At 39.0% G+C, this 14303-nt stretch overlaps 1 protein-coding gene across 1 annotated transcript; it reads right to left on the bottom strand.

The window, feature by feature from the left end:
• Nucleotides 1-26: 26 nt before the first annotated feature.
• Nucleotides 27-6690, bottom strand: capza1b (capping actin protein of muscle Z-line subunit alpha 1b). The gene is made up of 10 exons (XM_081348657.1): nucleotides 6344-6690; nucleotides 4406-4469; nucleotides 3656-3707; nucleotides 3003-3066; nucleotides 2505-2711; nucleotides 2295-2374; nucleotides 1599-1677; nucleotides 1442-1513; nucleotides 1294-1356; nucleotides 27-1215 (listed from the first exon to the last, which is right to left on the bottom strand). Exons 1-10 carry the CDS (start codon nucleotides 6380-6382, stop codon nucleotides 1075-1077), a joined length of 861 nt encoding a protein of 286 aa, XP_081204783.1. The 5' UTR covers nucleotides 6383-6690; the 3' UTR covers nucleotides 27-1074.
• Nucleotides 6691-14303: the final 7613 nt, after the last annotated feature.

The following is a 14303-nucleotide window of genomic DNA, read 5'->3' as shown; positions in this document are numbered from 1 at the left end:
AATACAACAGATGATTTACAAAATAAAAAGGTTCAGCAGTAACCATTTAGTCATTATGGTGCCATTTACTGAGTAGACATTACGTTTGCATGATTTAAAATCTGAAAAAAAATAAAGGTTACGAGAGACAGAGAATATGCCAGTCTTACATGATGGATGTATGTTACAGAGGATCTTTGATGGACCATTAAAGACAAACAAGACTAAAGTCAATGTGAAAGCAGTGTGGCAGAAACATGCAACGGAGCTCAGTCAGTATGGGTTTTGGATTTGTTGCACAAGACTGTGGATATCCTAAATGCATCACAAGTACCTGTAACAGACAGTCTGAACCACTATATCTGAAAACAATTCAACTGGTGTGTAAATCTAAAAATCACGACTTAATTTGGATGTCTTTGCCACAAAAGAGGGTAATCCATGGATTTATTTATTTAGTCTTTTTAGGTTATTAAACCATTTTAGTTTAGCAGACTGAGTCACTGTTAGAGAAAGATATAAAGAAAGCAGTAAAGACAGATGGCCATTCCAAACCCAGACACACAGCTCGTTCCCCTCCTCTCCCAACATCATCCTGTTACAGCCTGAGGAAAGGACAGCAGGAAATCTCATCTCTCCAGGTTGTCAGTAGGCGGAGGAAGAGGAAGGAAGGAGGGGTTGGTGCCTGATTGGGGTTTGGAAATACAGTGAGTGAGGCATAACTTATCCACTGTTTTAAAACACAAAACCGTTTGCACATGTATTGCAGCTGTAACAGTTCACAAAAAAAAGGACAAAAGTCAAAACAATACAAACTCTTTGAGTGGCTTGCGAGCGGGTAAATGAGAGAAAAGCAATAACTGCAGATAATTTAGATCCACGATTCCCTCAAGTTCTCATTTAAACCTCTTCCACAGCTGAGACCCATCGAAGTCCATTAATGACAGAAAGTTGAATGAAATTACATCCTCTTTTAAAGTTTTTTTTTTTTTTTTAATTTTCATTTTTGGGAGACTTCTTCACACTGAGCGAACGGCATGTGGTGTTCTGAGAGCCGGCTCCGCAATTTAACAAGGAAAAGGAACCGGGGTGGTTCTAAGCGTTTTGCATCTCTTTGCCAATCTTGTAGCTGAGGATCTTGTTCCAGTCGATCTTGGTGCGGGTGACGGGCAGCTGTCTGCGGAGAGCTTTGAAGGTGGTGTCTGACATTGTCTGGTAGTTCTCACTGATAGCCGTCTGGAGGGAAGCATTTATTAGGGTTGTAAAGTCATAAAATAATTACATGTACACATGTTGATCAGATCAATTTCTCACCTGGTAATCATTTTCAGCATTTTCAATGATTTTTACAAAGTTCTTGGCAGTCTGGGTTTCATCCTAGAGATAAAAAGGCAGGAATTTACTTTAAAACTACTTTGAAATCTTACACATTAACCAAACATAAACATTTTTTTTAACTTACAGTCACATCAATGGACTCCTCCACTTCCTTATGGCTCACCAGTTGAACATTACCATCCTCGTAATAATGCACCTGTAGGAAACCAAATTATTTATCAAAAACTCTTCACAGTCAAACTTTCTTCGCATCCCCACTATTCTAGTCTGTCAGGTCTCACCTGGATCTTCAATACTCCCACCACCTGAGCTGATGACTTGCTAATGGTGAACTTCCACTCTGACCTGCACCGGCCATTCCTGACAAGAGAATAACAAGATGATAAGACCATCAGAGAGTCGAGGTACAATCAGACCATTCTAGCTTTTGAATCCATTATTTACCAAAAGTGACTGATGGCTGTACAGTAAAGACACTTACGTTAAAAAAGTATTCCATTTCAAATAAATGCTGTTCTTTTAAACTTTTTATTTATTAAAGAATCTTGGGGGGAAAGTATCACATTCCCACATAACTTTAAGCAGTACCACTTTTCAGCATTGCTGCTGAAAATTGCCATCACACGAATAAATTAAAATGTAAAATATATCAAAAGAGAAAACACATTTTAAATTGTAATAATATTTCACAATATTACTGGTTTTACATTATTTTTAATCAACTAAATGCAGCATTGGTAAGCAGAAGAGACTTCATTCCAAACATTTGAATTGTAGTGTAAATGCATAAATAAAAAAAGACATGAAATACTGATAAGAGTTTAAATTAATTTATCATGTGAGATGAAAGAGACTGTAAAGTAACATGAAACAGTTGCCACATTATATGACAATATTTAAATGCTTTGATTGAACAATAAGAATGAAGTATTCCAGAGAGTCACCTATAAGAAGATAAATCACTGATCATTACTCACCAAAAGTTTTTGGGCTCAAACTTATGACCCTCAATACAAGCAATGATTGTTTGCTGACCGTCAACAGTTTTCCCATACACCTGCAGCAGAAACATTAGAACATGTGTGTCCAAAGGAGCATGATTTCACAAATAATGGCTGCAATGCATAAATATACATGTTACAGAAATCATATTATTTTGTTGAGATTCCCATGGGAAACATGTGTACCGTGCAGACTCCACTGGGATAGTGCTCCTTCACGTAAGCACTGAGCGCATCATCACAGGCGTCTCTCCAGGACCGGAGGCCGGTCTCTCCCTCGTAAGACTGAGGATCGCTCGCTTCCTTTCGGAGGTGATCGAAACGGAATGAAACCCGCTTCCGTGGGTCGAAGAACCGCCCCTGACCCAGATCTCCATGCTCAGTGATCAGAACCTGCAGGAACAGGATGTGCCTTGCTCTTCAGACAGAACTAATCACACACAGAGCTCTACAGCCACTCTCACGCAGCAGCAAACACTCACAGTACAATGACCACACCTGCCCTAATCACACATACAAAGTACACACAGATCTCCAGAGAGCAGAGTTTACACCCAGCTTGAATAAATAATGTGTCAACAGTGTGCTCTCAATTCAAAACTAGCACAGAGTCTTAGGGCATGCACATTTACAAAACCTAAACTCAATCTGAGAGTTTGAACTGCAATCAAAACATGAACCTACCGACTCCTCACTACCGTCCAGTTTGACAGGTGTGAACTGATCCATATTATACTGAGCAAAGGCACTGTGAAACAGAGAAAGAGACAATGCAGCATGAATCCTCTTTATAATCACAAACTTTAAACTACACACAGATGCATCTGGACATACAATGGCGAAAGTATGTGAACCCATTGAAATGAACTGGTTTCTGCAGTAATTTGACATAAAATGCGATCTGATCCTCAACATGTCTCGCGTCTTTATTGAACACACTCATTAAACATTCACAGTGCTGGAAGAAAAAGTGATTCCATAGACTTATTACTTCAACAAAAGCTAATTGGAGTCAGTAGGTTGCACACCTGGAGACCAATTAATGAAATGAGTTTGAAGGTGTGGTGTAGAGCTACTTTGATTGACAAGACACTCAAAGCAATCTCAAAGTGTTTATGCATCCATCAGTCGTTTGCCAAAATATCCATATGTCAGGGTGGCTTCAATGTTTTTGTTTTTTCATCTTAAGCACATTGTGTTTGTCTATTGTTGAGACTTAGATGAGGACTAGATACCAATTTATGGCAAATTACTGCAGAAAACCAGTTCATTCCAAGGGATCCGCATACTTTTTCTTGCCACTATGACATGAGACACAGATCTGCAAAATAACTTACTGTGCTGCCCCTTCCCGAAGGAGGTTGTCATTGTTGAGGAGAAGTCGCACATCTACGAAAACAAAAAGATAAAAATCAAGCCTAGTGTAATATAAAGCTGGTTTGAAATTTCGTCTCGATGAGCGAGATGAGGAACAGCCAACTTAACTGCAAGACTCTTTTATACATTCTGTGCAAATCAGTAAAAATCAGTAAAAATCATCATAAGACTGTCATTTATTCCTGTGATGTAAAAGCTACATTTTTAGCAGCCATTACTCCAGTCTTCGGTGTCACAAGATCCTTCAGAAATCAGTCTAATATGCTGATTTGGTGCTTAAGAATCATTTCTTCTTATGTTAAAGACATGCTGCTTAATATTTTTGTGTTAACCATGAGTGTCATGTTCAGGATTCTATGATTTATTTGAAAGTTCAAAAGAACAGCATTTATTTGAAATAGAAATCTTTTGTAACATTTTTAATGTTGCTTTTTGATCAATAAAATGCATCCTTGCTGAACAAAAGTATTAATTTCATTCAAAATCTTACTGACCCTAAACTTAGAAGTGTAAATGTGCATAGCGTGTAGTACTAGTGTGTGTTTGATTTTAGTATGCATGTTGTAGTATGCAACAGGCCACTTCAGTTCACATCAGCAAGTAGTAAAAGCATAATGAAAAACTAGAGCATGTGTTCATGTATTACCACTTTAGACCAATACTGTAACTGAAAAAGGTACCAGAACAGAACAGCTTAAATTGACACTCACCATTAAAGACTTCATTGAATTCTCCAGGGGGAGCGTGGGTCACAAAGTTAGATGCGATGCGGACCTGCAGAAATAAAACATAATAAATTATGAGCGGGCACATATTTGCCTTACTGAAACACGGTGGCTTCAGCAATACTGAATCCCAGCCAGTTTCTAGCGGGTGACTCCAGAGCTCAAATTACAACATACATAAACCCTGTAACACTTCAATAACACACACTGCTGAGATCTCAACACACATATTCCAAAAAAGCACAACTTACCACTTAAACACTGTTAATACTTCAAAACCACATTACCCACAGTAATAAATGTCCATAAACATCTCACTCAAACATAACTTCACATAATCTCAAACTTAGCTTGAATGTCCATGTGTTTCAGATCAGGACAATACATCAGATCTGTTGTGTGCTATTAAAATGATAGTTCACTAAAATACAATATTTTGAAGAATGCCCTTTAAACTGTTTTTGTCCATATAATAAAAGTCAATGATTGGGCTGATGGTTTGGAGGCAAACAAAAAACAACTGTGCTTTTCTGATAAATATTGCAATAGCAAATTAAAATGGGATTTTTAAAAAAGCTGCACAATTTGGCCCAAAATTGTTTGATTCTCAATATGACTGTATATATATATATATATATATATATATATATATATATATATATATATATATATATATATATATATATATTAGTAATATTTTGTTGTAATATTTCCCTATTTTAAATCATTAGACACCACTGACTTTCATTGTATTGACAAAAAAATATACATTTCTCAGAATTGTTGTTGTGATCCAAAGAAGAAAAGTCAAACAGGTTTGGAGAGACATATTGAGAGTAAAATATGACCAATTTCATTTTTGGGTAAACTTTGTCTCTTAAAATTGTTTTGAAACCATATTCATTCACATAACCAGAACTAACAGTGCAGTTTTCTGACTGCATTTAATGAAGAGAAGGGAAAGAGGTTAACATAAAGGGAAGCACCTGGTAATCTTTCTAATTACCATCTCATGTGGTCTGGCTGGGGAAGTCAGCTGAGCCTGAAACTCAAAGCTTTGACAGTATACAGAAAATGACCACATGTATTAAAGGGGAAGAAAATGTGGCGGTTAAATGACAGAGACAGAACGGGAAAAAAGAGAGCACGAATAAAATCAGTCACCACTGGCCTACACCATATGAAACTCAAAACTACTGTCAAAGTGACAGGACATATGAATAACCTCGGTTCACTTTTAATAAATGGAAAAAGACGCGATTAAAAGTGAACTGTGACCGAGACTAGCATTCTCCTAACATCTCATTTTGTGTTTTACTGCAGAAACAACCCAGTGAAGAATTGATATAAATGAACGACTATCCACTCAAACCCGCAGAGATTGCAGACTTCCACCCACAAACACACCCGTTCTTGCGGTCGTAACTTCATCCGGCCGATGTTTTCGGCTCAGATGGCTGTCGTGTCAGGAGGATCTGGCATCTGCTGTCCCACACATGTGTAACTCTACCGGAGCACGGCCCGTTAAAGCCCATCGGCTCGGTTCGGAGTGGGTGGATCTGTGCTGACATCTATTTCTGAACTCACTCTGACAGCTAACAGGCTAACAGCTGACGCTCACAACACTTCCACTGAAAACAACACGGCCATTTTGACTCTAACGTACAGCCCGAGAGTTGTTCAAATTCTGTTTGTTTGTTCGGTGTATCGCTTTTATTAAGTCAGGTCTCTGTGTTTTACGGGAGTGCAAAGCTGCGATTTCACTTCCTCACAAATTAGCACATAGCTAACCGGCTAGACTACCTCGCGCTTCTTCCGGGAAGCAGCCATTCAGCCCTCTGCAAGCGGAGGGCTTTAATATAAGGACATGCGAGCGCATGTATTTCAGTGTTTTGTGAAAGGTAACTTATTGTTTATTTTTACCTTCTCCTCGTCTGAAAGCGGCTCCTCAAAGTCGGTCATCTTGGCTGTGGCGGAGCCTCACGCCGCGACGCATGCTGGGTAGCGCGCGCTGTCACGCTCGTGACCATAATAGGGCAAAACGAAGTGCGAGCCACCGCCTCGCGCAGCTCCTGCTCTCCCCTCCCGCCTCCGGTCTGACAGTCGACTCGAAGAGAGGATGTAAGGAAGATTTAAAGTTGCACTTTAATTAATGGGGTCCGGGATTCATTCATTCATATCGATGACTCGAATCTTTTGAATCAGTGTATTAAAAAAAAACATTCATTGATTAATTTAGTGGTCCTTCTGCATGTTACAATGTTAAGCCAGTAGGTGGCGACAAGTGAGCATGTTTTGTCACTGAATCATTCACTCAACCGATTCTTTAAAGTCACATGAAAAATTGACAGTTCTTTTTTTTTTTTATGGAATATTGCTAGACTGGGTAAACCCAGCCCGATCTGCCGGCGATTTGATTTTGCCCTGCAGCTCAGCCTTTAAACCTGTACATTCTTCTATCCTGCTTCCGTTACAAATTTGCGAGGAACCAATCACAAACTGGATTATCCACCTGACACGCTATTGGCGGGTTTAATCCAATCCAATCCTTTTAACCTCTCGACAATGCTCAATGGCTTCTTTAGTTTAGCAACAAATAGTAGTCTACTTTAGTCAAACAAATCCTGCAAAAATTGCTCGATGCCGTTGCTGCTTCTGCAGACCGCTGATCAATGCTACAAACCAACACATTTGATCCAACACATAGCAACAATAGCAAATCACAACAATCCAATAAATTCCCAATGGACAAAATCAAGTTGTGCCCTATTCTTTCTTTTTTGAGAAGCCGTTTCACTACATCAAAATAGGAAATAAAAGGCTGGAACTTCCGTTTCATGCTTACTTTAAACAACACCAAATTGATTGAAAGAGGTTGTATTATCCTTTATTGAAAAAGTGAGTAAAAAACAAATAATACATTTTATTATATTATAACAATAAAAAGTTGCATGCAATACTCCATAATTGCACGGCATCTACTGTCTGAAATGTAAATTACTTGAGCTTTATAATATCCCAGGTATCCATTTTTAATTTCCATTCAGTTTTCATTTTTAAAGTATTGATTTGCATAGGCTACAAATTGGTCAAAGCATATACAAATACACACACAAGTTACAAAAATACATGGTTAAGCAGGTACACACACAGACATTATAATAATGATCCAGTAATGTTAATAAAAAAATAGTCTTACAGTAAAATAAATTGAACGTTCAGATTCAATTCTTCTGCTGTCCTGTAGACAGCAGTGTTTATCTAACATTTGAACTGCAGTTCAATGTAAAAAAAAAAAAGAAGAAAAAAACTTTATTGACCAGCAGATGGCGCCATTACTGTGGGAAGTGCCTTCACAACTAAACCCATAGTGGTGAAATCACTGCAGGCCAACAACATGCACATCTGGGGCCTGTTTTATTCTCAAGAAGATATTTGACAGTGTAGGCCTACCTCACAATTCACTAATTCAAAAGGAGATAAATAGTTCAAGTTCTGATAAATAGGGAAAGAGGACTTTTCTATGAACTTTTTCACCTGCTGAAGTAACTGCACAATACATGCACATTTTTGTAAGCGGTTTTAGAGTGTATGCCAAAAACATAAATGCATTGAACATATAAATGTAAACAAGGCTTTATGAAAGTCGATCTCAGAAAGAGGATGATCCATCGGACTTCATTTTAACGTCCTGGAACTAATGCGCTTGCCCGGAGAGAGCTGCTAGAGAGCCTTTACGCCCCTATTTTCCCCTTTCTCTCTCTGCTCCTCTTCTCCCATCTCCTCTGTCATGTCCTGTTGTTGAAACCACAGATTCTGGTGAACTCCTTATTTTCCAGAGGCTGGATGCAAAAAGGTTTATCTCATACCTAAGCTACATATAGCACTATGAAGGGCCTCAATATTTCAACCTTACAGATTAAATATGATTCTTAACAGAGCAGAATTAAACAAAGTAAAGGCAAACATATCGTTCAGATTTACAAATTCTTTCCACAACCTTTCAAACAGCTTTCAGGCATTGACGTATGACATCTGAACAGGAAAAAAAGAGTGAAAGGATACAGAGAGGAATATTTTCTTATAGAGAGGGCATTCCCATAAAGATTAAAGTTGAAGACCGCAAAACTGTAACTGGAACAAATGTGTGTGTGTGTGTGTGTGTGTGTGTGTGTGTGTGTGTGTGTGTGTGTGTGTGTGTGTGTGTGTGTGTGTGTGTGTGTGTGTGTGTGTGTGTGAGTGTGAGTGTGTGTGTGTGTGTGTGTGTGTGTGTGTGTGTGTGTTAACTTATCTTTGTGAGGACCAGTTTGAGTTTTAGCCCTTCAGAATGAGGACAACTTTTGGCCGGTCCTCATGATCTGACACCCCTTTAAAGGGCTGTTTGAGAGTTAATTCTTCACTATGGGATTAAGATTAATTAGATTAAGGTTAGGGTTATGATTAGGCATTTCATTGTGATGGCTAAGGTTAGGGAAAGGGGCTAGGGATTGCATTATATCAATGAACGTCCTCACAAAGACTCATGCAAGTGTGTGTGTGTGTGTGTGTGTGTGTGTGTGTGTGTGTGTGTGTGTGTGTGTGTGTGTGTGTGTGTGTGTGTGTGTGTGCGCATGTGAACTCTTTAAAGCCTTATCATCACAACACAGCAAAATAGGGGTAATGAGGGATGAGAGAAGTGAGAGAGAAAGTCATCCATCACTAATGTGTCATCTCTTTGATCATAACCAACATTAGTGTCTATTGGTTTATATTTCTTGTGTTCGTCTCCCTTGCACTGAACTTTGCAGTTAAAATCCTTGTATGTGCGTGTGTGGTGAGGAAGTGAGGTGTGTTCCCACGACCTGTGCGTGTAGTAACCTTACCTCCCTTTGATCCTGCTTTGCCCTGATAGATTCTGCCTCACACACACACACACATACTTGGAAAGCCACTGATGTGATGTGACAGTTGTTAAGGCCTCCCGCTTTGATGTGGAGGGATATGTGGAGGTATTATCCCTTTTGTGATCCAATCAAACACAGAGACTTCTTCCCAACCACACGCATGTGCTGTAACTGAGAAGCTTTTGTTACTTCACAGCAGAGGACACAGTGGATTTCGGTGCCATTATTATTGGTAAAAAATTATGACTATTTTCAAGCTGGTTTCCTTTGTCTGTTTTGACGACCAATTAAGTACAAGGGCAGTGTCCCTTGTACTCAATTGGTCGTCAAAACAGACAAGCCCCGCCCCAAACTCACACAATTGGTTGAGCCACTGTGTTCCAAGTCACACTGCTTAAACAAACAACTTGCAAGTGCCAAAGATGCATTTAAACTCTTCAGGGAAATCTGTAAATGGCTTGCATAGAAATCTGTGATAAAGTAGTGCTTAGTGTGACCAACTTTTTCCCCCCAGTGCATTATTGCCAAAAGAATGCACTAACAGCTTGGGCAGAAATAATACACAAAAATATAGACACTGAATCATACATAAAAAATAAAATAAAACAAGCATAATATAATATAATATAATATAATATAATATAATATAATATAATATAATATAATATAATATAATATAATATAATATAATATAATATAATATAAGTGTTTCGGTTACACTTTATTTTAAGGTGTCATTGTTACATTGTAATTATATATTTAAGTACTGAGTAATATTAAGCAACTATGTACTTACTAGGGTTAGGATTAGGATTTGGTTGAGGGTTAGTTGCATGTAATTATGCATAATTTACTGTTATTACTATACTAAGTACATGTAACATTTGTAACAAGGACACTGTAAAATAAAGTTACCTGAGTTTCTCATTGCATTCACAAATATCCTTTAAAAGGCTACATTTTCCCGAGAAACAAAAAATGCATACACTTTTAAATTGTTCCATTGCCCGAAGTGTTTTATTTCATATTCTCTCACATGCATTTTTGCATTGTATGATTTATTTGACTTTTTTTAGCCTATGCAGTAGTGCTGATGTGAAGCCAACTATCTTTTTGTCTCATTCTCTCTCTGAATTTAAAGACATTGAGGCGACATAAAGCTGGTCCCACCAACACAGATTGCACCAACAAGATGCTGTCAAGGGCCTCTGCTTTGCCAGAAGGGTTTACCTTCTATTTTATTAAACATCTCAAACCAAGACTGGCAGCTCATGCATTTGAGACACAAAAACAAAGGCAAAGAGTCCATGGAGACCTCCAGTTATCCAGATGGAGTGTTCTGTGCCTTAGCGGATCAAACACAGCTTATACAAGATCTTTTTGTGGAATGAAATGTGGTCGTGGCTTTAAATGTGATGGGAATAACTGCTATATCAGCCGATTGCTGTGTCACAACCAATCAGACTGATTCATCTCCACAGAGGAATTCTGGTTACGACTGAAAAGAGTCTTTAGCACTAACACACACACACAGTGAGGACAGTGAAAAATCCCTCACGCAGAGGCTATCATTTCTCTAAACCCAGACAGCAACACAGAGACAGAGGAGGGGGACAGAAGGTCAGGTTTGTTTGACGGTAAAGCATCACAACACCCTGCAGCGTTTGTTTTTGCTGCTGGTATTTAAGGGGAGAAGAGTGCTATCAGCACGTTCAGGTGTGTGTCGGGATGTTTGTGTATGTGTGTGTGTGTGGTAGGTGGTGATGGTGTTTTGAGTAAACTCCAGGGAAAACTCTTGTAAAGTTAAAGTGATTCATTAGTGGTATCTGACTTTTTTTGGACACTTTATGTAATCTTCACTTAATACAGAAAAACTGAGATTCTAAAGAAATCAAAGCATCTTTCAAAGACCTCTATGAGACATGAAGATAGATTGCCTGAATGGCAAGAACATTAGATTTTTATTTCAGTATGTATGAGGAATAGAAGATCCGTATGAAGAATAGAAGGGGCAAAGTGTGCCAAGAAAATATTCCCCACACCATTACACCGCCAGCACAAGCTGATACTAGGCAGGATCCGTGCTTTCATGTTGTTTACGCCAAATTCTTAGCCTGGTTAAAACCAGACCATTCTCAGTAGTAACTGAGTTATGGTCTGGCAAAGCTCCTTTAATAACTCATTTCCAAAGGGGCGTCACCAACGGACGTCGCTCAAATGCCTCTGGGCACAATTGGATAGACCTAAAACTCCTAAAACCAATCAGAGATCGTCATGTGTAAAGCCATATGCTGCGTCCCAATTCGCCTATGTTACACTACGCCATATGTACTCTTTTTGTGAAGAAAATGTATTTACTTTTGAATGTGTAGCAAAAAAGTAGGCAACTTTGGGACATACTACTTCGTCATCTTTATCGGACGGATCTGTCGCGTGCATCCCGTCATGTAAACTGCCCTGTCAATCATCTTGTCACAGTTAAAATCCTCAATTAAATCGAATTTAATTTCCTACTGTTTCTGAGAGAAATGTAGTAGCACGTTCATCTGCCAGTGGGTCTTTCATGGAGACTGTCCTCATGTGTTTGCAATTTGAATATAATAATGCATTTAAAAGTTGGTGCGCTTCACCAACGGACGTCGGAGTGGACGTCGCTCAAATGCCTCTGGATAGGCTAGACCTAAAACCAATCAGAGCGATCGTCATGTGTAAAGCCCGCCTCAACGTTTCTGATTGGTGCCTTGATTTCTCGGCATGGGGAAATGGACTTGAATGAGCTCTTTGCCAGACTTACTTGCAGAGCAAATCTAAATTTGCCGGAAGTTGTCTGGGTTTTCCCAGGCTACCAAATTCTGACTCTACCATCAGAATGTCCTAGCAGAAATTGTGACTCGTCAGACCAGGCAACGTTTTTCCCATCTTCTATTGTCCGATTTTGGTGAGCCTGTTCGAACTGTTCTTAGCTGACAGGAGTGTCACTCAGTGTTGTGTTCTGCTGCTGTTGCCCTTCTTCTTGAAGGTTCAAGGTGTTGTATGTTGTACAGAGATGCTCTTCTGCAGACCTCGGTTGTAACGAGTGGTTATTTGAGATACTGTTGCCTTTCTATCAGCTCGAACCAGTCTGGCCATTCTCATCTGACCTCTGGCATCAACAAGGCATTTTCTCCCACAGAACATAACCAAAATATTTCCAAAATATTTAATAGTTTCAGTTTTAGTTAACAGCAACAACACTGGTCTTCACTGAGCAAATGTGCTGTTCTCTCTCACACATTTTGTCTCTTTCTTATGCAATGTATCTTGTAAAAAACTGGACGTACTGGCTGCTGAAAAAGTGTAACAAAGCTAGAAAAAAGGAAGAGAATAAAAAGGACGAAACCCTTAAATCTCTTTCTCTAAAAGTACTGGGAAAGATACAGATGAATGAATCGAGGGGAAAAACAGAAAAACAAGGCTCTTTTAGTTTCTTCTTTCAGTGCTCGAGTGGCTTTAGTACGTTCTCAGGTATTTTAAATATCAACTTTGCCTCAGATGTTTTTCCTAGAAGTGCAATAAAGAACAAAAACAAATGAGTCAATTGTTGACTTGGTCTTAGAAGAATTTGTGAGAAAGTTTGGTAACATTCTGGGACTTTTCATTTTCAAACTTTGGTCTCTTGGTGAATCCGAGCACAGTGTGAGACTTTGTAAAGACCTGAGATTACTAAGGCCTCCATTTGCTCTCCATTTAATCTCATTGCTTTATCTGAGAAACAACTGTAATATTACAAATATGCCCGATTGACCTGTTGGGGGTCAAGAGGGAGAAAGAGAGAGTGAGAACGATTATCGACGGTGAGATGTCGTGATATTGCAGATGAACATCTCTGTGATGTGATGTGCTGTTGCTCTAGTTGAGTGGGAATGTGTTTATTGAAATGTTTACTGAGACTTTCAAACATGCGCAAACATCTCTCTCTCTCTCCCTTCTCTCTCTAACTCGCACTGTTTCGAAAAAAAAAAAGTCTTACAATGGCTTCACAGACATAAAAATAGGTCTCCACACCTGTGTCAGAGATGTACAGGTGTTTTAATCTCATTCTCTTCAAATCTCCGTCAGTCATCCTCCACACTCTCTCTGTCTCTTTCTTGCCCCCCCCCCCCACACATGCCATCTCTCTCTAACAGCTGTAGATGGGCAGAATATATGGCTATGTAAACACATTAGGAGTCTGTTTATGGCTGAGTAAACCCCTACAGTTTAAACACTTTTGAGAAATGTGATTTGAGAGTCAAAGTGAAGTGCTGTGAGAGGGAGCGCCGTTAAGGTGTCCCTGGCATGCCTGTTTATTTTGGTTGGAGTGTCCTTGCCATCGAGGGCGAGGGGGGAGTTCGATGATGTCAGCTCTGAGACGAGGAAGAGAGAAATGTCAAACAAACCAAGGAGCAAAAAAGAACTCAGCTGTTACAATGTGTCTAAGGGCGTGTTTGTTTGTGTACGTGTTTTGTGTGCACATTGGTTTGTTAGTAATGTGTTGGGATTCTAGGAATTGAAAAATCCTGGTTTTGATCCGACTGAATGATCCATGTTCCTTAACGATTCCATTGCATTAATTTTGAGGAAGAAAGGAAGGACATTTTTATGGTAAAGTGTTTACTTCTCTCAACAAGCTGTTTTCAAATGACATGGTCATTTTCAGGGGTCGATAGAAATTGTTTTTACTTTGAGTATTTTTATATTGGAAAACTTTTATCTTACTGCATTCTAAAGCATAATATAATTTAATTTGTTACATTTTATTAAAAAAAAATATTGTTCCTCAATATTACAAATGGAAGAATCAGTATCTGGTGATGATCAGCAGCAGGTGTGGTGATGGCTGACTGAGTGCAGGTGGGGACCAGAAGGGATGCTGGGAAGTGTAGTGCAGACAGGTTACAGAGCTGGTGATTGAGCTGGTGACTGTGACACCCATTAAGTCAATTAAGTTATTTCTGAATGTTCTTTGATCGTTCAAACCG

Source organism: Scardinius erythrophthalmus (genome assembly GCF_964197995.2).
Source record: "Scardinius erythrophthalmus genome assembly, chromosome: 20".
In the NCBI taxonomy this organism is placed as follows: Eukaryota; Metazoa; Chordata; class Actinopteri; order Cypriniformes; family Leuciscidae; genus Scardinius; species Scardinius erythrophthalmus.
The sequence above is the reverse complement of the archived record's forward strand: the minus strand, read 5'-3'. Positions and strand labels throughout refer to the sequence as shown.